Consider the following 24,597-nt stretch of genomic DNA (forward strand, 5'->3'; position numbering starts at 1 on the left):
CCAACTCAGCTACTTCGGCTTGAATACATTCGTTTTGAGCAGCTTCCTCGGGTGTTGCCATTGTAGGTTCTTCAGTCATTTTACAATTAGAAATTTCTCTTTCAACGGTCTTCTTACAATTAAAAATTTGTCTTTGAACGATATTCTTAAATACCTGTGTCCTGGTCGTCATTTATATTCCCTGTGTCCCGGTCGTCATTTGTGTCCCGGTATCCCAGTCTGTAATTTCTCTTTGAGTGTCCCGGTCGTTATTTATATTCCCTCTGTCCCGGTCGTCATTTGTGTCCCGGTCTGTAATTTCTCTTTGAGTGTTTTTTCTTTTTGGTATTTTTTAGTTTTTTACATTTTTTCTTTTTTCAGTTTTCTTTTTCTTCTATATTTTTCAGCGTGTCCTGGTCGTCATTTATATTCCCTGTGTCCCGGTCGCCATGTTTTTTACATTTTTTCTTTTTTCAGTTTTCTTTTTCTTCTTTATTTTTCAGCTTCACTATGAAATACATATCGCCGAACCTTCGTTTTTTTTAACTAAAATCTGGTAGGCATTGATGACCTTATCCAAGTCAAAATCCCAAACCCAATCATCATCGCTATCATTTTCAGTTTTGATATGTTTTGACTCTCGCTGTCCAGGTGGATCCTCATCTAACTGCGCGGTTTTGCGTTCTTTAGCCTCAAGCCTGTTTCCTTGCTGTTCTTTTGATTCCTCGGCACGCTTTCTTTTCTGACTTTCTCTATCAGCAGCAAGTTTTTTGGCATAGACTCTTTGAGCATCTTCATCGGCTTTTGCCATTGTAAGTTCATCAGTCATTTTAAACTTAAACATTAATAGATTTCTACGTGAACATATATGTCTTAAATATCTTTAATGACGTCACCGTCGTAGCAAAAATGACGACAACTAACTTCATGACGTCAGTCGACACAGAAAAATGACGTCACCTGATCCACAGACAGACAACTTATTTTTATATATATAGATTTTAAATCATTGCAACTTAAATGTTTTTATTTGAAGATCGCTCACAATTTCGATTATAAGCTGGAACTGTGTTGTGATTCATATTAAGCAGCAAAAAAAAATTGTCATGTTTCTTGTAAAAAAATAGATCTAAAAAATGTCTTAAGTTTGTAAAATTCTTAATAAATGCACAAAAAACTCCCTTTTTAAAATTAAAATGCTGTTCATAAATATCAAATAACCACGTTTATTTAACCGTGGATGGAGTTGCACTCTTAACCGGCCTGGTTGAAAAGCTCTAAGGGATCACCTACTGCCCCAGGGGTGTACAAATTGTAAGTGTAGAAATAATAAATTACTCAATGGATCAAATAAAAATTATAGTTTATTTTAACTCTCTGTCCATAGCAAAGACACAATATAAAGAAGTATGAAAAAAGAGAAACATACTTAAATAATTTACTTAACAAGTTTTTAAATCAGTATAAACAAATCTAGTTGAATGTTAAAAGGCTTTTGTTGTGAGTTTCTCTTTAATCTTTTCAGTATTTCATTGGCCTATGTTCTTCTATTTAGGGCTCTTTTTCATTTCTTTTTTCCTTTTTTTTTTACGCTTGAAGAATGGACGGCGGGTAAGTTTAAGTGAATGAAAATTGTTCTTATAATGTTATGTATAGATAAACACATAATGAGACAGAGTATCATTAGTATTTGTTTCTACCAGTATACCCTGAAAAACATATTGATTATTTTAGATTTTATTTCTGAATAGTTAATGGATAAAGCAGCAAAAGCAGAACAATATTAAGGAAATTTAAAGACATCATGTCACAAAAGCTTAAAAAGTTGCATAAAACGGTGATTTTTATTAAAACCTTGACACTCCCTTGCTTTTGTTTGCGCTGTTGTCGAGTTTCCTTCTTAGTCCCATAAGATTTTATTGTTGAGCTAAGTTTTTCTTACTTACTCTGGATCACGATTGTGCCGTTTAAGACTAGAGGATATAATTTTAAATAAAGAAAACGTTTATTATCGTTAATCTTACTGTACCACACTCAGCCAGTTCTTGTAAAAAAAAAAATTAATCACCATGTAAAGTCAATTCGTAGTTTCAAAATAAACTTTTACCCCTAAGACTAATTAAAATATCAGTTACCATCCTTGAATCAGCTTCAATTGTGATTGTGATTTTTTCCCACTTTACAGTTGTTTTCTTTTTTTGCGAAACCCGTTTTTAAGTTTTATTATACAATGGGCTATGGCTCTTTCTTTACTAAGTTGCCCCTAAGAGGGCAACCATGAAGTCTTAGAAAAAACGTATAGACAAGGGTAAGTACAACTTTGCTTAAATCCTGACTCAGAATTGAACCCAATACCTATCTTACTTCCAATTTTAACGACAGCAACATTATACAACAGTGCTTAGAAACCAACTGTAACTAAGGAGGGATGCGGGTCGATAGCAATCGAAACTCTAAGAAACAGTCTTGATAACGATAGATATTGAATCAAAACAATCGAATTTTCTTCTTATTCAGAATATATACGATTCATCAAGTTTAATGATAACCATCAAAAGTAACGAGCCTGAGAAAATTTGCCCAATTTCTGAAAAAGGAGAAATACTCCGAATGCATCAAGTTATCTTAATAAAAATCACACCATCACGTTCAGCATATCAGAAAACCCTACTGTTGTGGTTTCAAGCTTCTATAGACAAAAATGTGATATTTTGCATTTTTTGCCAGAAGAAAGATCACGGATACGTTTTTTTCTCCTAGGATGATCGTATCGAACCAGTGATCCTAGATCGGGAGAGGGCTCATTTGATCAAAAATCAAAAGTTCTAGTGTCCTTCTTAAGGGACCAAAAAATGTGTAAGGGCAGGTAAACCCCCTCTAGGCTTTGGGTTTCCTCAAAACTGTCTTGTTGAGCCATTTTGTTCAGCATAGTCAAAAGATGTAGTAATTATGTCTTTGAGGATGACTTGAACCCAACAGTCCCTAGGGAAGGGCTGCAAGCTATGAACTTTACTCATTGTTTACATATGGTATTAGTTACTGGGAAGTATACAGATATTTTTGAGGTGGGGGGGGGGGGTATTTTCTGTCGGGGGGGGGGGGGGGGGTGATGGCTACATGAGATAATCTTTCCACGGAGAGATTTTTCGTGGGGAAGAGAATTATCCATGGAGGGGAGCCAGATTTTCCGGCATTATTTAAAAAACCATCAGAAATTAAATAAAAAAAAACAAGTTTTTTTTCATCTGAAAGTAAGGAGCAACATTTAAACCCAAAACGGAGAGAAATTATTACGTATGTGAAGATGTTTCCCCCTCCTCAATAACTGACTCTTTAGGTTAAAGTTTTTTGCTGATTATTCTAATTAAATGGCGCTTGGGTTTCAGGAGTCATTCTTAAATAATTGAAACAAAAAGTCAAACTTTGGCGTAAGGAGTGAGATATTGAGAATGGACCCTCCCCTCTCATATTGATAATAATTTCTGTTCGTTTTAAGCTTCAATGTTGCTCCTTACTTCCAGTTGGAAAACTTTTTTTTTTAAGCCTCGTAAAATAGAACTAATAGAATTTGTATACTTATTTAGTATCATGATTGTAGCAATAGTTGCAACCTAGTTAAGAGTAGACCACGCCCATTGTAAACGAAAATAAAAAACGCGGTTTTGAATTAAACCTGTCTAGTGAAATATACTTCCCAATTGTCACTATTTTGTTGATAGTATCTTTTATTCAGGCATAACCGTAAAATAATTTGTAATTATGAAAAGAATGTTTTTAGGATTTCCAAAAGAGCATGAAAGCCCTTGAAATTCAAGTCAAAGTTGAAATAAAAAAGTAAACCATTGAAGTAGACAATGGCGAAAACATTCGACTGGAAATTGACAGTCACCCATCTTGAAAAAGAAGGAAAATCATGTTTTGCATAAGTAGCACTGATGTCTCTTTTTTTTGGGGGGGGGGTCACATTGAACGGGTGGGTTGTAGAATATTAAGAGGGGGAACCCATTTGAACAAAAATTCCAATATCTAGTGATATTTTTAAGTGGCAAAGCAAATGGATACACAACAAAGTGTTTTTTTCTGCCATTTCGAGCTGCAAAATATCGGTTTTGGCCAACACAGGACCAGAAAGGAAGATGAGTGAAAATTTGGGGTCTGCAAACCGATTTATTATGGTTGAAAACTTAAATAGAAGGTTTATAGTACCCCATTTTGACAATTGAGGAAAATCATAGGTTATTATTGTCATCGTAAGTGCCGTGTCTTCCTTTTTTTCTTCTTCTTATTTTAATTGGCGTTGTGAACCAAATTGTTGATGAGATATAAGTTCCAAAGATAATGGAGGCCAATAAAATCGGAAAACTTTTTAGCTAGAATTGTGCATTATGGCTGGTGCTGCCAAAACAGTATTCTATGTATCTATTTGTTAAAAAATTGCGTAGCCTATGCGCACAGTGAGCTGTCTTATCCCCAAATAAAACTACAAGTATCACGTCATCTCAATAGTTTTCAGTAATTTTAGTTCGCATTGACTGTTTTTTTTTTTTTTTTTTTTTTTTTTTTTTTTTTTTTTTTTTTTTTTTTTTTTTTTTTTTTTTTTTTTTTATGGATGTAGCTCCATCTCCCGACAATTACTAATACGGATGATATTGACATAAAAATGATATAGTGGCTAAAAATGTGGTGTCATGGTAAAAATAACATCTCCGTAAATTAGAGTTCATAAATATTGCAGCTGCTTGCAAATATAAAGTTTGTTTGATGAAGAACTTTTTGTCAGGTTTATTTGTATTTTAAAAAAGAAAGGAAAAAAGGGCAAAGTCTAACACTTTAAAAATAGAGTATTTCTCGTAGAAAGCTAAAACGAGCAAAAATTGTTCTTTCAGAGTCCATGCCAAATATAAATACTTATAAAACTAGCTGAAACAAACTGACTCGTGATAATTTCCTATATTTGCGGAGTAATGCAAAGCTAGTACTTCACCTAAAACACAAAATAACATTTAATTTAAGTATAGTAGAAACATAAAAAATTTCAGAATTTATATACAGTACAAACACAAATCAGTTTACGACGTTTCTACGTTGTTTGAACTTTGGTATGAAATTTCGTACTTAAAATGCCAAAGCTAAACCCAATGGTTGATATTCAAAATTTAACGTTGTGATACACTTTAAACACTGTCAAAAGGAAAAGAAAAAATTGATAAAGATTCTTCAGAGCCATTATTGGCGCATAGAACGTCGAATCGAGGTTTCAGTTGCTGGGTCTTTTTTGCAGAGACAAGTTGCAAGCCTGTCACTCAGCCTTGACGTGGTGGTATTCGATCCCTGTGTTCCGAATTACCAAGAAGAGCATCAGTCTACTGCGGCACCATATGTTTAAATATTTTTTTAAACTTCAAATATAAAGTGACTTTAGTTCCGTAAAGTCACCAAGCAGAATACAAAAGTAACGGTGTGATTTAAAAGGCAGTTCGTACATTCATACAAGTCTTACAAGTCTTATTATTAACAATTACGGACCAAATTAAGCTCATTCAAATTATATAAACGACATCATATTATGCTTAGTTTTTCTACTGTAAAAATAATGCTCAAGAGGCAACCCCGGGTTGGCCGTAATCGCTCATTTGGAAACTGCTGTTGAAAAATCTGAACGTGTTCGGGTAAATCTAAGAGGGCTATAGATTACTTTAAAAGTATTGTTTTCTGTAGTTTAATTATGATATATTGGTTCTTGATTTTGAATAGTGTCAAAGTGTTTTTCCAGAGTTTAAATTTTGTGTTACTGGCGATTAATATCACGGCCGGTAATACCTATGTGATACCTTATAAATCAGTCTGTCAGCATTGTTTTTCGCTTAATGACTTTGCGGCTACTCTACGAAGAACAAACTGAACGAAAAATGTGTTCTGATTCCACTTTTTAACGTTATAATGTAAGAAAGGCCGAGATGGCTAGGCCACGATTTACGAATCGTTTATTTTGGCTGTCCATCTAGGGCCAAACACAAAGCAATTTGTCCCCGTATGGGCGGAAAGAGCCTACAAGAAAGAATTTAAAAGAAGTCGGAACTACTTGAGAATGGTAAAGAATAAACTGTCGAATAGATTGGGTTCCGAGAAGAGTGTGCATCTTACTATCATCAGTGTAACTTCTTAAGGTTTGAAAAAAAAACATGAAATATAAACTGAATAAAAAATGAAAGTTCTTAGTTAATTGAATTTTTTTAAGCTCTAAAAAAAGTAAGTATGTTTCAAGTAGCACGTCTTTCTCAAAAAATATGAAACTCGGTCCAGAGCCATTCTAAAAAGGCAAACGACTTGTTTAGAACATTAACTTGTATGTTTCATAATTAACATGGATGCTTTCGGGACGTTTGATTGCTGCTACAATTCCACTTTCTGAAACGGATTTGCTCTGTAAAGAATTGTAATATGACGGTAGCTGACACTATAAATGACTATTTGCATTTGACCTTCAAAGTTTTGCAACTAAAACTTTGACTCGTAGTTAAAATAGAATTTCCCCTATTTTACTTATTAAACATTATTCCCCTAAAACTCGAAAATACTTTTTTTATTTAATGTATAAAAGTATTGTTATTATTTTATACATTATTTTATATAATACTTAAACATTATTTCCCTAAAACTCGAAAATACTTTTTTTTTCTTTCGTCCATGTCTAGTTAAAACGAGATGTTAGATTTAAAAGCATGTATAGTCTTTTTATTATAGATTGGGCTGTGGGTCCTCCTCCTTTTATAGCGGCATTAGTTCAAAGTATCTTTTGTTTATTATCCTTGTTACTTCTGAAGATTTTTGGGAGCTTTCGAAAGGGCTAAAAATTGTGGTTTCAAAAAACTGCGCTTTTTCCTTTTTAGTTTTGTTTTTATTCTTATATTTCAAGGAGAGGAACAATTTCATCTTTGCGCGTGCAGTTTTGTGTAACGAATAGTCTTCTGTAAACGCTTCAGTCGTGCAGCCAGTAATCGCTGTGCAGCAGCTTGGGTACATTCAAAATGTATTTAAGTTCGTTTAGGTAATAGGTGTGATTGTACGATAGTCCGAAACGTTAATTAATTGTTCGGCCGGCGAAATCCTTTTCCCTCCTTAATTTCTCTCTTTTTTTACTAGATAAGAGGAATAGACATTTTTTAACTGAAGTTAGCTGCGGAATGTGGAAAGTAACATTAAAGAAAAACAGATATTCAAAAATGTAGTTTATAATATACAAAGTAGAAAAAAAAAAAAATTGCAATGCTGAGAGCCATCTAATTAGGGAAAAACCGTATTAACTTTAATGTTGACTCTGGTATTACGAATGCAGAGTTTAAGTTGCCGAAAATGGCTAAAACAGTTTGATATCTTGTTTTCCTCTTTTTTATCTCTCTTTTCCATTAATCCAAGTATTTTTACCTATTCCTGTATTATCCTAACCTAGAGGTTTTTTGTAATATGGTCTTGTAATGTAAAAAAAAATTGACTCTAAGGCTATTTTCAAGGAAATTGATAGCACAATTCTGAATTACAAGCCGTTGAAAAGGAAGCAAACTTACCTAGACATGATTTTTAAGATACATGTAGAACTTCTTTTTTTTCTTAGCATTTTTTATATTTATTGTCTTATTTTTCCTGAAAATTCGAAAAAGTGTGAACCAAATGTTAGGTACCTAATAGAATTCTTACGTGTTGTGTTAAATTTTAAAATGACTGGTTATTTACACCGTAAAATATAAAAACAGACGAAACTTTATCCCCTTATAAAACAGTGCTTAAATAAGGAACATTCAGAAAGTCCATAACTCTAGAAGCACTCTTTTGAAATGACGAAAGAGAACTAGAATCAATTATATTGAAATGCCAACAGAGATTGAGTTGTAAGACTAAAAATATCGGCTAACATGCTGGCCACGGCAGACAGTTAAAAATTAACGTCTCCAGCTTAGTGTAAACCAGGAGCCGATTTTGGGTCATGCCTCATCTAGGCATTCCTAAAATCCTGATGCCACATTGTAATACTTAAATTTTATTATTCAAAATTTTTTGTGTTTTCACCCGAAGGAAGCTTAAAAGGCCATTAACTTTGTATTTTTTTCTGGGTCTAACGGGTCCAAAAGATTGTAAAAATGGAGTTGACTTATTCCGAAAGTGTAACCATGTTCTAGACTGCTTGATACAAACTGAATGTAAAAAATCAGTATTAAATGTTATACTTTAAGAGTTAATTATATTTTAGGGAAAATTGTTCATAGTGAGTATGAATGTGAATTGTGGTTGTAGGAACATTGTAGAAACCGTTAAAAAAAACTCCTCCAATGAATTCCAGCCTGGTTGCTCTTGAATGGAAAGTTAATAAGCTCAAGATCATTAGGCTTCAGTTCCTTCCGTTCGTGAAAGGAAAAAGCGAGAGAGAAAAGAAACCTTTCAGTGTTGAATCTTAGGCTAATGGTAACCTTTAAAGCGTAACTAAGTCTAGAAGGGTTAGTAGTCCATGAAATTAACTGAAATCTCACTTCTTGACGATTGACGCCGAAAATTGAGCTTTCTATTGACTTCAATTAAATTTCCAGCCGATTAATGCTAGCATTCTTCTTGAGCAGAGAAACATTGATCAGTTCTCAGACTTGGCGTAAAAATTGTAGGGAGACTTATGCAATTTCTGGATTTGCAATCATCGTTGTAGCAATAGCTACAGCCTAGTACCTGGTTCATATGAACCAAAAATTGCCATTTGACGCTGATTTTGAAACAGTAGCAAAAATTTCGATTTACCTTTATAGTAGAAGCTAAACTATAAAAGTAAATGTGCGGGCATTTTGAAAAAGACCCCGAAAGCCCTCAGAAATTGTGTCGAAATTAAATAGAAATTAAATTAAATAGGTTTTAGAGGCCCGTACCTTGAACGACAAGGGAAATCACCTTTTTTTGCATTTGAAGCACTGACACGTTTCCTCTTTATCGTGCTCTTCTTATTTTACAGGGGTGACTGTATCAAACCAGTTGTCATATAATGTTGGAAGAGTGCTCATTTGAAAGAAATTACCATGTCTAGAGCCTTTTTATGGCACTTGGCATCTACCAAGTGACACATAGCATTCGCAAATTCTCTTGGTCGGTCGGTCTGTCTGTCTGTCGGTTTGTCTGTCTGTCTATCCTGGTTTTGCCACTTTAGGCACTTCCAGGTAAGCTAGGACGATGAAATTTGGCAGGCGTATCAAAATCAGACCAGATTAAATTAAAAATTGTCGTTTCCCCGATTCGACCATCTGGGAGGGAGTGGGGGACATTTAAATCGGAAAAATTAGAAAAAATGAGGCATTTTTAACTTACGAACGGGTGATCGGATCTTAATGAAATTTGTTGTTTGGAAGTATCGTGTCTCAGAGCTCTTATTTTAAATCCAGACCGGATCCGGTGACATTGGAGGGAGTTGGGGGGGGGGACTTAAATATTGGAAAACGCTTAGTGTGGAGGGATCGGGATGAAACTTGGTGGGAAAATTAAGCACAAGTCCTAGATACGTGATTCACATAACTGGAACGGATCCGCTCTCTTTGGGGAAGTTGGGGGGAGGGTTAATTCTGAAAAACTAGAAAAAAAATGAGGTATTTTTAACTTACGAAAGAGTGATCTGATCTTAATGAAATTTGATGTTTGAAAGGATATCGTGTCTCATAGCTCTTATTTTAAATCCCGACCGGATCCGGTGACATTGGGGGGAGTTGGGGGGGGAAACCTAAAATCTTGGAAAACGCTTATGAAACTTGGAAAACGATCTTGGAAAACGATCGGGATAAAACTTGGCGGGAAAAATAATCACAAGTCATAGATACGTGATTGACATAACCAGAACGGTTACGCCCTCTTTGGGGGAGTTGGAGGGGGGTTAACTCTGAAAAATTAGAAAAAAAATGAGATTTTTGAACTTACGAAGGAGTGATCGGATCTTAATGAAATTTGATTTTTGGAAGGTAATCGTGTCTAAGAGCACTTATTTTAAATCCCGACCGGATCCAGTAACACTAAAATCTTGGGGTACCTAAAATCTTGGAAAACACTTAGAATAGAGAGATCGGGATGAAACCTGGTGGGAAAAATAAGCACAATAGCAAAAATAAAAATAAGTCCTAGATACGTGATTGACATAACCGGAACGGACCCGCTCTCTTTGGGGGATTTGGGGGGAAGGGTTAATTCTAAAAAATTTGAAAATTGAGGTATATTTAACTGACGAAGGAGTGATCGGATCTTAACGAAATTTCGTATTTAGAAGGACCTCGTAACCCAAATCTCTTATTTTAAATCCCAACCGGATCCAGTGTCATTGGGGGGGGGGGGGGAATCTTGGAAAACACTTAAAGCGGAGAGATCAGGATGAAAATTGATGGGAAGAATAAGCACAAGTCCAAGATACGTGACTGACATAACCGGACTGGATCCACTCTCTTAGGTGGAGTTGGGGGGGATTAATTGGCGATAAAGACCAGACTGCCTTTCCATACCCAACAAAGACAAAGTAGAAACAATAGGGAAAATCTTTTCAAGACTGTGGAAATCAATTCTATGAATATTTCGGCCCTATGTCCAAGGGCCGTCTTCAGCACAATACGAGAAAGCACAATATATATTGTGCTCACAATATATATATATATATATATATATATATATATATATATATATATATATATATATATATATATATATATATATATATATATATATAAGCTTACATTAATATGTGAGAATTAAAACTAATAATTTTTTTTAACTTTTTTTTTAAACAGCCCTAGCATCCTACTTCAACAAATTTCAACCAGGACTGACAAATAGAACGAAGTCAGATGATAAATTCACTCGAACAAAACAGAACAAAGTGATTAAATGCAAGTTCTCTGACCCAATCTTTCTTTTTTAGCAGCCTGTCTCAGAGGCGTTTTGTAACTGGTTCAATACTATTATAAATCGGTTTAGTAAAATATTTTGTTAGATCATTTTTAATTAAATTTGAGTATAAAGAATTTAGTGAGTACTCCCCCAAGTCCCTGTTCAAAGAAATATTATTATTTATTTTGAGACTAATTTCGATTGAGTCCTGAACCACCTGTTTTATCGCCAAATTATATGGGCGAATTGCGTTTTTTTCCGGGTATTTAAATGTAATTTATATCTTGGGAATACGGTTTTCATATCTACAGGATTCTAAAAAATTTTTGTTGATTGATAATATTAGCATGTGATTTACCTAAACTAATAAAATAAAAGATATAATAGGTCAACTGCTCCCCATAGGCTAGACGAAAATAGCGACGAAGACCACACTGGCTTTCCATAACCAACAAATACAAAGTTGAAACAATAGGGAAAATCTTTTTAAGAAAGTGGAAATCAATTCTGTGAATATTTCCGCCCTACGTCCAAGGGCCGTCTTCAGCACAATACGAGAAAGAGAGAGAATATATATATATATATATATATATATATATATATATATATATATATATATATATATATATATATATATATATATTCTCTCTCACAATACGAGAAAGAGAGAGAATATATATATATATATATATATATATATATATATATATATATATATATATATATATATATATATATATATATATATATATATATATATATATATATATATATATATATATATATCTCTCTCTTTCTCGTATTGTGCTGAAGACGGCCCTTGGACATAGGGCCGAAATATTCACAGAATTGATTGCCACTGTCTTGAAAAGATTTTCCCTATTGTTTCTACTTTGTATTTGTTGGGGAGTAATTCGGAAAAATTAGAAAAAATGACATATTTGTAACTTACGAACGAGAGATATTTAGAAGGATATTTGCTCTAGAACTCTCATTTTAAATCCCGACCAGATCCGCTGACATTGGGGGGAGTTGGAGGGGGAAACCGGAAATCTTGAAAAATGCTTAGAGTGGAGAGATCGGGATGAATCTTAATGGGAAGAATAAGCACACGGTATAGATATGTGATTGAAATAATTGGAACGGATCCGCTCTCTTTGGGGGAGCTGGGGATTGTTAATTTGGAAAAATTAGAAAATTGAGGTATTTTTAACTTAATAACGGGTGACCGGATCTTAATGAAAATTCATACTTAGAAGGAACCCATGTCTCACAGCTCTTATTTCAAATCCTTACCAGATCTGTTGACAAGGGGGGAGTTGGAGGGGGAAACTGGAAATCTTGGAAAACGCTTATAAATTTAGTAGATACGTGATTGACATAACCGGACTGGATCCGCTCTTTTTTTTGGAGTTAGGGGTAACGTTCATTGCTTTGGCGAGTTTGGTGCTTCTGGGCGTGCTAGGACGATGAAAATTGGTAGGCGTGTCATGGAGCTGCACAAATTGACTTGATAAAGTCGTTTTCCCCGATTCGACCATCTGGGGGCTGAAGGGAGAGGAACAATTAGAAAAATTGAGACATTTTAAACTTACGAGAGGGTGATCGGATCTTAATGAATTTTGACATCTAGAAGGACCCCGTGACTCAGAGCTCTTATTTTAAATCCCGACCGGCATTAAGCCTCTGATTTTCCTTAAAAAAAAAACTATTGATTCTTAGAATTTTGCTGGAGCTCATACTATATGAGCTCTTGGCTCTTCCGACCTTGTCAAAAGTGCCATATGAGCTCTTAGCTCTTGTTTTAAGTAAAGAAAGTGATCTTGCCATTGCAAGGTGGCATTTTCTGCTATTTCACCAAACATCAATTTTTGGCCAAAGAGGGTTAAATGTCACAAAATGAAATTTCGAAAATGAACAGTTAATTTTTCATGGTTTTGAGGTACCACCCATGACAAACCACAGCGAAATGACGTTTTTGGTGATAGGTAAAGGTTTTGAGCCCCTTTTTGAAAACAAAGAATTATGATTGTTTTGTTTTCTTTATTTTCACTGTAATCTGGAAACTAGAGATAACCTGAGGATCAAAAGCCTTGACCATCAGTAGGAGGAGCTTCAAGATGCATGAATATGCGTCTTTGGCTGCTAGGTATAGATATTGTATCAATCAAACTTATAATGAACCGTGATTAAAAAACGTTGTTTCCATTGCTATTACCATTATATCATGATTGGAGTGACAGCTCCAATCATCGTTGCAGTGATAGCAGCGAAATAGTAAACGAACGAACCTCGGCCCATAGAAATCGAAAGTTGAAAAAAGCGTTTTGTAATAAACTATCATGTGAGAAGAAGTTGTTATTTGACAATGCTTTAGGAATGGTAACTGTCATTTCAGTCAATCTTGAAAGCAGAATTTTATTACGAAAGCAAATTAAGGGGATTTTGAAAAAGAGCCTGAAAACCATCAAAAGTGGCGTCGGGCCGGATTGAAAAGTGCACCATCGAAATTGTCGTGGTTAAAAACTTGATGCAAGAGAAGACATGCACCTTCCCCATATTGAGCAACAAGAAAAATTACTTTTTTGTGTGGGAAGCACTTATGCCTCTTTTTTACCAGGGGTAATCATGTCGAACCAAAGGTTGTAGAAATGTTGGGACAGAGCTCAGTTGAAAGAAACTGTCCTATCTAGTTCCTTTTGAAATAAAAAAAAAGAGAGAGAGAGAGAGAGATGGTGATACAGTAGTATGGTAATTTATTCCATTTTGTGCCACAAAACGTCATTTATTTTCATGAAAATAGAACAGCTCTGAAATCATGAAAAACAGCTCTGGAATATGGCGTGAATGCACCAACTTCGGTTTTTATTCATAAATCGTCAGCAGGTGATGCCCTTTTTACGTAACAGAAGAGATCGTGCTGCAGCAGAGTGTACATAGCTTGTGGGAAAGTTTGAGGGAGTTATGAAGTAAAACCCGTATTTAAAGTCATATTTTAACAAAAATTCATATTGACTGGTTTAAATTAAACATGGCATAAATTAAATGAGCGTATTTTTATAAGACTTAATGTGTATGTTAAAAAAAAAGCAAAAACCAGAAACAAACAAAAAAAGGCAAATTTTTGCTTATAGGAGCTTGAAACTTCTACGATGGGGGTCCTCCGATGTGCTGAATTTGATGGTATGATTTTCATTTAGTTTTTTACTTGATGGAAATCAAATTACTTTTTTTTTCTTTTAGTGGGTGTTTCCTCCCTGTTTTGAAAATCAGGCAGTTTTTTTTTTCAGGCAAGTAGCTTATGATGTGCAACACTATACTTAACGAATGTGTATATTTGGAATGTTAAAGTCCATTTTTTGGATATATCTATTGATATCAAATTCTGTTGTTTAAAGTTTTGGTTACTATCGAGCCGCGTTGCTCCTTACTTACAGTTCGTTACCACACACTGTTTTCTGACCTCTAGGAAGTTCAAACAAGATTTTACACTCGATTGAACTTAAATATAATCATAATGTATAACATGTCATCTCTGAAAAAGACGGTCATGACTCCTCTTGGACTACTGGGAAAACATGAATTGTTTTTGTTTGCCGAGGACCTTTGGTTGAGTTTAGAAGAAGTTTTAAGAGTACTGCAGTCTTTTGAAGAAGTTTTGAGGTGAAGAGCTCTTACCGGAAACGTCTGTATTCATTTGAAAATGCATTTTTCTTTAAAGAACTACTTCTCTCTTAAAATTCTTAAAGAAATGCCAAAGAGACACGTAAGGCCTCAGAAAGACTCATGGAAAATAATTTGTTCAACAAGCTGAATGTCAACTTTTTTACCTCCCCCCACCCCCAAAAGAAAACAACATTCTGCTCTGAATGATGCACATTATCTTTTCCCCAGTTTGAAAAGATGTATACTAATCTGACTACCAGGTACTTGATCGAGGTGAGGATAAAAATCCATGAACTGAATAAATCCGTCAAGGAATGCTGAGAAAATTCCAGGTGTTTGGTCACTAGACTTAACCAGGTAGGCCGAATAGAGGGGGGGGGAATTACCTCCTCAATCGATTTTGAAAATTCCATTTTTGTTATTTTCACTTTTTAATCAGAAAAATATCCTTGTCCCCTTGACACTACATTTCCGTGAAAGGTCTACCCCTGAGCTAAACTGGAATTATTCATGAAAGGAAACATAACCGGTTTAGGGTGACATGAGACTTCATCCCAGGTTTTGGATTTGCAGGGCAGATTATCACTGACATGCGGAAAGATTGTAGGCTGAAACATTGAAAACTATACTTCTCAGCACTAAAAAAAACCTGTATTTTTTAATCATCACAATGCATGTTTTTTTTTTTTTTTAATGAAATATTCGATAATATTTTTTTTACATGCACTCGTTCTGTGGCAGTTTTCTTTACGTAGTCAAAAGTTGTTATTAGCTGATATTATGTGCTCTAAATCTTGCTTATTTAGGAAAATGAAAAATTGAAAAAATCAAAATATTTATGCACCTATTTAAGGGCGTAATTTGCTAGGGGGAAGGGGGAAACTGCCTCCCCCAGACACCAGTTTGCCCCCATGTGATGTTTAGCGTCTTCAAAAAACCTCCTCAAAACTAAAATAGGCCTACATAATTTAAGTATCCACAGAAAGAAATCAGTTTTCTTTAGTATTTTCTTTAGTAATTTTTCATTTTTCACTTGGTCATTTTCAGTTGACTTGGGAAAGTCGGCTCCAACTACCTCTTCCCCCAGGATTTTGAAGAGATTGTGCCCCTAAATTAGAATAATTTTAATTTGGCCCAATATAAAGTAAAATAATGCAACTAATACTTTATTATAGGCTTCGACTTTTATTTGCAATCTTACTGGATGGAAGTAAAATTCGTCTAATTAATCTTGCCTTTTTTTTTAACCAGAGACAAAGCTAAATATTTTTTTCGAACTTGGTTTCTTTTTTAAATAATAATTACTGTCTCTTTCTCTTTTGATTTTTTTCCTTTTTCTTTGACTTTTAGCCTTAAGAAACGATCCGATAAAACTAAGCAATCTTTCTTGTAAGTCTTGGATCTGTTCTGAATAGTTGAAGTCCACAGCATTGAATTTTAATTTAATCAAAAGGCCACAGAAGATAAAAAACAAATCTGTCTTTTCAAGATCGATCTTTCGCAACAGCAATAATTTGTTTCTGTCCTATCAATAGCCATCGAAATATTTTCTTTTTTCAGCTGTAAGTAGAATTAAGGACGCAAAATTCTAAGCAGTACTATAGTGCGGATTCTGGGAAAGAATATTTTTATGGTTGTCCCAGGGGATCTTTCGAACTATTCCCAGAGTCTCCCTTCCCTATGCTGCATGGTGCTGCGACGATGCAGTCTGAATGAGGGTATAATCAAAATGGGAAGTAAAAATAAGTAATTTAAAAAATACAGGAATTTATTGATGGAAAACACAGTTTTGACTAAAGAAATTTATCTCACTCAACTTATTAGAAATATTAAACAAACTAGCTTTTTAGTTTCGATCGCCTCTGAACCATATACAAAACAATATTACTGTACTGCTACTTTTTAATATATTTTCCCTTTCAGAGATCTTGATGGGTATTACCACATAACGGGTAGGATGGATGATGTCATCAATGTCAGTGGCCATCGACTTGGTACTGCTGAGGTCGAAGATGCACTGGTATGTAAAATAGATACTGACATTAATTAACAATACAACATGGTTTTTTGCCCATGAAACTTATAACATTTACCTAACATGACCCTTTTACGCTAAACTTGAGAATGTAGTTACAATGTTTTCACCCTTCGCTGTTTGTGTTCTGATGTTTTTAAACTATTTCTTATTATTATTCTTTCGTTTGAGCATTTTGGGCAGCTATACATTACTTTAAAAAGCAAATACACTAAATGAACTTTGTTTCTCGAAGCATTGTTTTGCAAAAGTCAAACTTTGATTTACAGCGTCGGGTATGAGGGGCTGTAGCCCGTCTCACATTTGAGGCAGCTCTGGATATCATATTAAAAAAGTAGAATTTATGTATAAATAAAACATTTTTTTCAAATGAAAGTAAAGAGTGGCATTAAAAATTAGTACGGATTGAAATTTTTCTGTGTATGAGGTCGCTCTTTGCCCTATTTAATCACTCGCTTTTTACGGTAAAATTTGAATCAAATCTCTGATGCTTTAAGAACGATTGGTCATGCACAAGGTCAACTGAAATGGAATAGAAAGCATTTCTATCAATGTCTCTAGAATAGAAGACACTGTTTTCAAATACAAATGGTTGCAGGTTTTTTTACTCATAAATCCTTTCTACTTGACGCAATGAAAATTTAGCGTGAAGAGTGGGGAGGTAAGGATGGGACAGCCCACTTCGTGTATGGAATATTTTTTGTAAGTTTTTGTGTCGCTGCTTGCTTTCATTTGAAAGAACCTGCCGTTATTTTTCAAGTTCAAAATACTGAGAAAAGATGAAGACGGATATGTGTTTATTTGATCATTTGGGTTTTTTTCTTCTAGGGATCCAGTTGATCCGTGTTTTTCCCGCTGTCCCCATCAAATGGTCGTTGTCAATAGAGATTGGTCTTATTTGAATAAAAGTAAAAATTTAGTTCCCTTTTTAAGCAACAAAAAATATTGTACCCCTGCGATGTGGTTATTTCTGCCGTTTTGTTAACCTGAACCGGCGACACATAATCTGTTTGATTTTTTCTTCTGGATAATTAGTAACTGAAAGTTCTCACATTCTTGCTAATTTTCTAAACTAATTAATGTCAACGCTGTTAGGCTCTTTCTCATTTCTTTCTAGTGTATTACATTCCTAATTGGAATCCCTCGGAGTTCTAAAACTTCTCTTTGGAAATGAATTCATTGCTTCCAATAATATTCCTTAAACTAGAGCAAGAAATGCTCGTATAATATGAAAGACAGAATAGGCCATCCACGCACTCTGCTAATTAGAAATGAAGCTTTCAATGTATATTTGGATGATTTCAAGGGCTATTGGGAAAAGTTTAATATTTTATGGAAGCTCAAAATTAAGTTCCAAATCAATCAAAATAAGTTATAAATAAGTCAAATTTTGAGCATCTCAGCTTTTGACCCGCGGCGCAAATGCATTAATCTCGACCTTTAAGTATATATATATATATATATATATATATATATATATATATATATATATATATATATATATATATATATATATATATATATATATATATATATATATATATATATATATATGTATATATATATATATATATATATATATATATATATATTTATATATTTATACATATATTAAGCTATAGGAAATGATATATGAAAGAATAAAAAATTTCGTGACATTGTGTGAGTGAGGGTAGATTTATTTTGCGAGGAGGAACTAGAAACAGCACAAAAAGAATTGAAAATAACAAAGCCTCATATGCTAATTGAGTGGAACATTAGTTTTTGAAATACGCTGGTTACTAAGTTATAGATAAATACTGAACGATGTGAATGTGGTATAAAAAATGGCGAAGTAAGTAATGATTTTTGGGCAATTGCAATTAAACCTATTTATGAGAAAGGTGATTTGAGTGAGTTAGGTAATTACAGTGTCATTTACTTTGATTTTTGTAGGAAGCAAATTACTTATCAGGGTGATTATTAGACTGAGAGATGCTGTAGGTCTAGTTATGTTTTAAGAGAAGAACAGTGTGGTTTTAGGAAGCAGAGAGGATCGTCGATCCGTTTTTCACTCTTAGATTAATAATTGACAGCTCTCTGTATTATCGAATCTTTCTTTTCCTAAAGAATAATATTGCTTTGGTTAAGGTAGAGAGTGAGGCTAGTCGTTGGTTTAGTATGGAATCAAGCATTTAGCTGACTTGTGTCCTATCCGGTTTATATGGATTATTTTGATGATCCTTGACCTACTGAACACTGCACAGGCTTTAGGAGAAAAAGGAATCAATTGAGAAGGCAAAACTCTCATAGACTTATATTATATATATATGACTGTTCCAGATGAAAATGTTAGCAGAAGGAATGGCTTTTTGAGGCTTTAGGAGTTGAACGAGTAAGGCTTGGAAATCAATGTTAAAAAGACTAAGTTTCTTTGACTGGGAATAAGTGAATGAGCAGAGATGATGTTAGGCAAAGTGAAAATCAGTCAAGTGGATGGCTTCCCTTAACTAGATAGTATTATTAGTAAAATATTTTATGCAATGAAAATGTAAAAAGGAGAATATCTAATGCACAGAGTGTTTTTGGTATAGTTGAAAAAGTTTGGAAGAATAGGAAGGTAAGTCTACGAGCTAATTGGATTGAAATATGGGAGGCTACGGTAATGACAATGCTCAAGTATGTCTCTGATTTAGAATTTTGTAGCATTTAAGATTTCTATTTCTTTTCCTCTTTCTCGTCTATTTTTTCATATCTGAATATCATCGTTTCGCTTTTTTTTTCTCATCATGCTTGGTGAAACATACTAACCATTTATTTATTTTTTTATCTTACCTGGCTATGATAGCTGAACTCCAGCTCCCCGAATGACGAAAAGGAGAACTAGAAGAAATAAAGTATAAAAATAAATCCTATACTTTCTTACTTTTTTAATTTTATTTACATAATAAACAAAAATATAAATTATTACAGATACAAATTACTACGCCAGGGAAAAATTAAAATTTTGCTAACGCATAGCGATGGTGTAGAATTGGATATTCTAAACCATCTATTCTACCTGCATTTTAGAATAAAGATACATTACTCCACAGCGCCTTTCTTCTTCCTTTTTATTTGTCTTGCTTTCCCTTTAACTGCTCAATTTTATACATTTTGTTTGATTTTCGAAGATGTTAAACGACAGATAAGACAGTAATATTTTCATTTGGGGAAGGGGGTACAGCTACGACACAATTTCTGGATATACTTTGTACTTAGGTCAGTGCATACCAGGTTTCGCCAAGTATAATGATATAAAAAACGGAACGATGGTATTCAGATATGAAAAAGGTATGAAAAGAGAAAGAAAGAAAGAGAAAGCTAAGACACAATAAAAGGGTAGATACAAGTGTCAAATATTTTTACAACTTTCCCTCCAACTTTCCTTGACCATTGATATGATTAGCTTGTTTTTTTTGCCAAAACACTGCCAATTAAGAAAAAACTAGGTCATAGTTCGATTGAAAGGTTAAAATTTTCGTTCATTTTTAGTTGGATAGGCTTAATGTTGTCTAACTTGTTTTTAGCTTGTTCTTCGAGGGTTCTGGTTTAATCTTTAGTTCACGATCTGTCAACACTGGAGAAAATCGTCAAAACTATGAATGGCTGTAGTGCCAGATACAGTAAGCAACCATAACATTTTTATGGTTCATCATTTCCTGACAAAAAAAAACCTACCAGGTTTTTTTTTCAGAATCTATAACACTGGGCGCCATTTCTTGAATGATCTTATACGGAATGACAAAAACAAAATGCTTTTGCGTAACTTCAAAAGTCTTTTTCGTAACTGAAAAAGCTTTGGGAACTGGATGTAAAATCAATGTTTTCACCTGCCCTTTGGTAAATCCCTACCCAAGTCCGAATTGAAAAGCTCATAGTTTGCAATACATCCGACCCAACCACTGATCCATTCCTGTGAGTTTCTTCCAAATTAGACGAGTTTTGTGGTAGCCCAAATGGGTAATATAAGTTAGAACTGCGAACGAAGCGAGAAGCCAATTCTTGCTTTTAAACAGCGCTAGTTCAAATATTCTTAGGCCTTGAGTTGAATTAAATAAAAAAAAAAACTAATTTTTTTAGCTGAAAGTAAGGAGCGACATTAAAACTTAAAACGAACAGAAATTACTCCGTATATGAAATGAGTTGTCCCCTCCGCAATCCCTCGCTCCTTACGCTAAAGCTTTTAATTGTTTTAAAAAGTAGAATTGTGGCAAAGAGTCAAACTTTAGCGTAAAGAGCGAGGGATTGCGGAGGGGACAACTCATTTCATATACGGAGTAATTTCTGTTCGTTTTAAGTTTTAATGTCGCTCCTTAGTATCAGCTAAAAAAATTAGTTTTTTTTTATTTAATTTCTGAACGTTTTTGAATTAATGCATGTTTGGTTTTGGCTCTCCGCTCATAAACTATTAAAATGAAATTTGTATATTATTTTTTTTTTTGCTAAATGGCTTTTTCTTAGTTTTGCTCAGACGATTTTGAGAAATAAGGGGTGGAGAAGGAGGCCTAGTCGCCCTCCAATTTTTCGGTTACTTAAAAAGGCAACTAGAACTTTTAATTTTTAACGAACGTTTTTATTAGTAAAAAATATACGTAACTTAAGAATTAACTTACGTAACAAACTTTCATAACCTTATATTTTTATTATGTATACGAGGTGGTTTTTACCTTAGTTAATACCTCGCTCTTTACACTAAATTGTAAGTTTTGTCCCAATTCTTTAAGAATGACCCCTGGATCAGAAAGGCCGTAGAATAAATAGTTGAAATTACTAAAAATACTTTAGCATAAAGAGCAAGGTATTTATCTCCTCCTAAATACCTCGCTTTTTATGCTAAAGTATTTTTAGAACCCCTCATATGCGTAATAATCTCTGTTCGTTTTAAGTTTCAATGCTACTTCTTCCTTTCATTTGAAAAAACGTTTTCATGTTTATTTTTCATTGTTTTCTTATAGTAATGCTAGAGAATCCTGCGCCCTTGTCATTGAATTTTTCTTCCCCCATGACAGATTCCTCCAAGGAAAGATCCTCCAACTTAGCCCCCTCTCCTCAGTTCCACCCCCAAACAAAATAAAATCCCCCTCAAAACGTCTGTACACTTCCCAATAACCATTACTATATGTAAACAGTGGTCAAAGTTTGTAACTTGCAGCCCCTCCCCCAGGGATTGTGGGGGAGTAAGTCATCCCCAAAGACATAGTTATTATGGTTTTCGACTATGCTGAACAAAATGTCTATCTCAAAATTTTGATGCGTTGACTTTGGGAAAAAAATGAGCGTGGGAGGGGGCCTAGATGCCCTCCAATTTTTTTGGTCACTTAAAAAGGGTACTAGAACTTTTCATTTCCGTTAGAATGAGCCCTCTTGCAACATTCTAGGACCACTTGGTCAATACGATGACCCCTGGGGAAAAAAAAACATAAAAAAAACAAAGAAATAAACACGCACCCGTGATTTGTCTTCTGGCAAAAAATACAAAATTCCACATTTTTGTAGATAGGAGCTTGAAACTTCTACAGTAGGGTTCTCTGATACGCTGAATCTGATGATGTCATTTTCGTTAAGATCCTACGACTTTTAGGGGGTGTTTTCCCCTATTTTCCTAAATAAGGCAAATTTTCTCAGGCTCCTAACTTTTGATAGGTAAGACTAAACTTGATGAAACTTACATATTTAAAATCAGCATTAAAATGCGATTCTTTTGATGTAGCTATTGATATCAAAATTCAATTTTTTAGAGTTTTTGTTACTATTGAGCCGGGTCGCTCCTTACTACAGTTGGTTACCACGAACTGTTTGATTCAGTGAAGTAGGGCTTTATTTGAATGAGGGCTGAGTTAAAGAGTGCTGGAGTTAAATGCGAGTTTATTAAAACTGGGGTTCCGTTTAACGAGGGTTGGGTTGCACAGGGGTTCAGCTGAACGAGGGTTCAGTTAAATCACGTTGATTTTCTAAGTGGACTGAGCTACACAGGGATCCAGTTAAATGAGGGTTCAGTTGTACGGGGATTCACTTAAGTGTAGTTCAATTTTACGAGGGTTCAGTTGCATGGGGGTTCAGTTGCGTGAGGGTTAAGTTAAATTTGGGTTGCATAAGGATTCAGTTTAATGTGGTTCAGTTGCACGGAGGTTCAGTTACACGGAGGTTCAGTTACGTGGGATTCAGTGACATGGGGGCACAGTAGCACTAGGGTTTAGTTGCACGGAATTTATTAGTACGGGCGTTAAGTTACACGGGGGTTCAGTTGCACGACCGGGTCAGTTTCTTCGCCTAAATTAGATAAAGATCTTTTTGTAAGGTTTTATTGCGTTTATTTTCAAAGCCTGAAACTGGACAAAAAATTACTGGGAAAACGAAGTTGAAACTTAAAACAAACAAAAATTACTTAATCGCAGCTTATGCAAAGTATTTTATGAAAAAGTTATTTCAAATAATTCTGAAAAACCACTGCTTTACTGACAACTAAGCTTTGTTGAATTTTTTAGAAGATTGAAATAGTGTCGTAAAAATTATTGATTTCATGGCCGATAAAATATTACTGGAGGCTTTATGAATTATTCTTTTATTTTCTACGGGCCATATAAGGGTTTTTCTGTTTGTATTCATGTCTTTTGTTGAGTTTTGTGTTTTCAGCAAAGCGCCAGTTTTTTAGAATTCTATAAATATAGAAAAATATCACAAGCTAGTCTGTTTGATATATTTTTTTCAAAAATATGCTGTATAAACCGTGAAGCAGCAAGTCTTTGTTTGTTTTAAGTTCCAACTTCGCTTTTTTACTTTCTTCAGAAAAACTTCTATTTTTATATTAATACTGAATTTTGCTTGATTTTTTTTTATTCCATTTCTGGGTGAAGAATTTAAATTTTCTCTTATACGTTCCCTTACTCTTTAGCTTTGACATTTAGGCTGTGCTCTAATGGAATAAATTAAGTTTAGGAGCTAGAGTGTAATGCACGAACCTCTCTTATTAATGAAGGAACATTACTCTCTAGAAATCTTTGGTAGTAATTTTTGTTATGTGTAAGGGGGATACACTTAGCTCAATATTGACTGTTCTTGCTAGTATATCTTGGTCCTTGTTGCCTTCTATTGAGACTAATTGTAAACCAAAATATGATAACCCTTTCTTAGTAACGGGGAAAGGGTAATCCTTTCACCGTTACTAAGAAAGGGTCATTATATTTCAGTTTTGTGTTTTGTTTAAAGGTTTGCTTTTTTTATTTTCATCGGTTTTATTCTGCCCTGAGGACGGTCAAGCGGAGGTCTTGACCGAAACATTTGCATAGTTTTTCAATTTTTTCACTTACTGTTTCTTGTCCTCTTTCTTCCTTTCTTCACGTTTTTATGTTTCATTTAGTGTTTAAGTAACATAATTCAATCTTTGACTTTTTTAATTTTTCTCCCCTCTCTTTATTCTTAACTAAGTTGACACAGACCTGGTCAACACTTAATTAGCCGTTCTTCAGATTGAAAATTACCTGCAACACAAAAATTGACGGGTATCTTTGTGAAGTTAGCATCTTGAATCACAAAATTTTAGTATCTTCTGCACCCCAAATTATATAAACCTTTTGTACGGGAAATCCCGCTAGGAAGTGCTGAATTCAAGCTTTTTTGATTTCACCCCGACTTTGTTTATTGGTTAAAAGCAAAATATAAGGCGAGCTAAAGCCAACCAATTAAGCTCATTCTTGTTTAAAGCGCCGACATATGGGTTTTTATTTAAAATATAGTTAATTTATTAAGTCGTACTTATCGATACACTAAAAGTTCACCCCAGAAGATAATGTATGCCAAAAATGTGAGTTAATATAATGGAAAATATGCAACATTACTATTTACAGTAAAATGATTTTTATGATCATTGATAAATTAAATAATTATGGGGCCGATTACCCATAATTATAGGTTTGAATCTTGCAAGAAGTGTTTGAAGTTTTAAACCTTTTACTAATTGTTTTCTGCCAAGTCGAACTCGATGTATCTCTAATAGGGACTAAGTA

The 24,597-nt window shown here is 34.2% G+C and overlaps 1 protein-coding gene across 2 annotated transcripts in view; it reads left to right on the plus strand.

The window, feature by feature from the left end:
• LOC136029375 (acetyl-coenzyme A synthetase 2-like, mitochondrial) overlaps window positions 1–24,597 on the plus strand; it is a 260,989-nt gene that overhangs the window by 186,771 nt on the left and 49,621 nt on the right. The window contains exons 10-11 of one of the 2 annotated variants that reach the window (XM_065707693.1): window positions 1,579–1,590; window positions 16,462–16,558. In XM_065707693.1, the coding sequence (XP_065563765.1) occupies window positions 1,579–1,590; window positions 16,462–16,558 (109 nt within the window). The remainder of the gene's footprint in view (window positions 1–1,578; window positions 1,591–16,461; window positions 16,559–24,597) is intronic. The other variant, XM_065707694.1, reaches the window with a different exon arrangement.

The sequence above is a fragment of the Artemia franciscana genome, chromosome 7 (assembly GCF_032884065.1).
Source record: "Artemia franciscana chromosome 7, ASM3288406v1, whole genome shotgun sequence".
Taxonomy (NCBI): Eukaryota; Metazoa; Arthropoda; class Branchiopoda; order Anostraca; family Artemiidae; genus Artemia; species Artemia franciscana.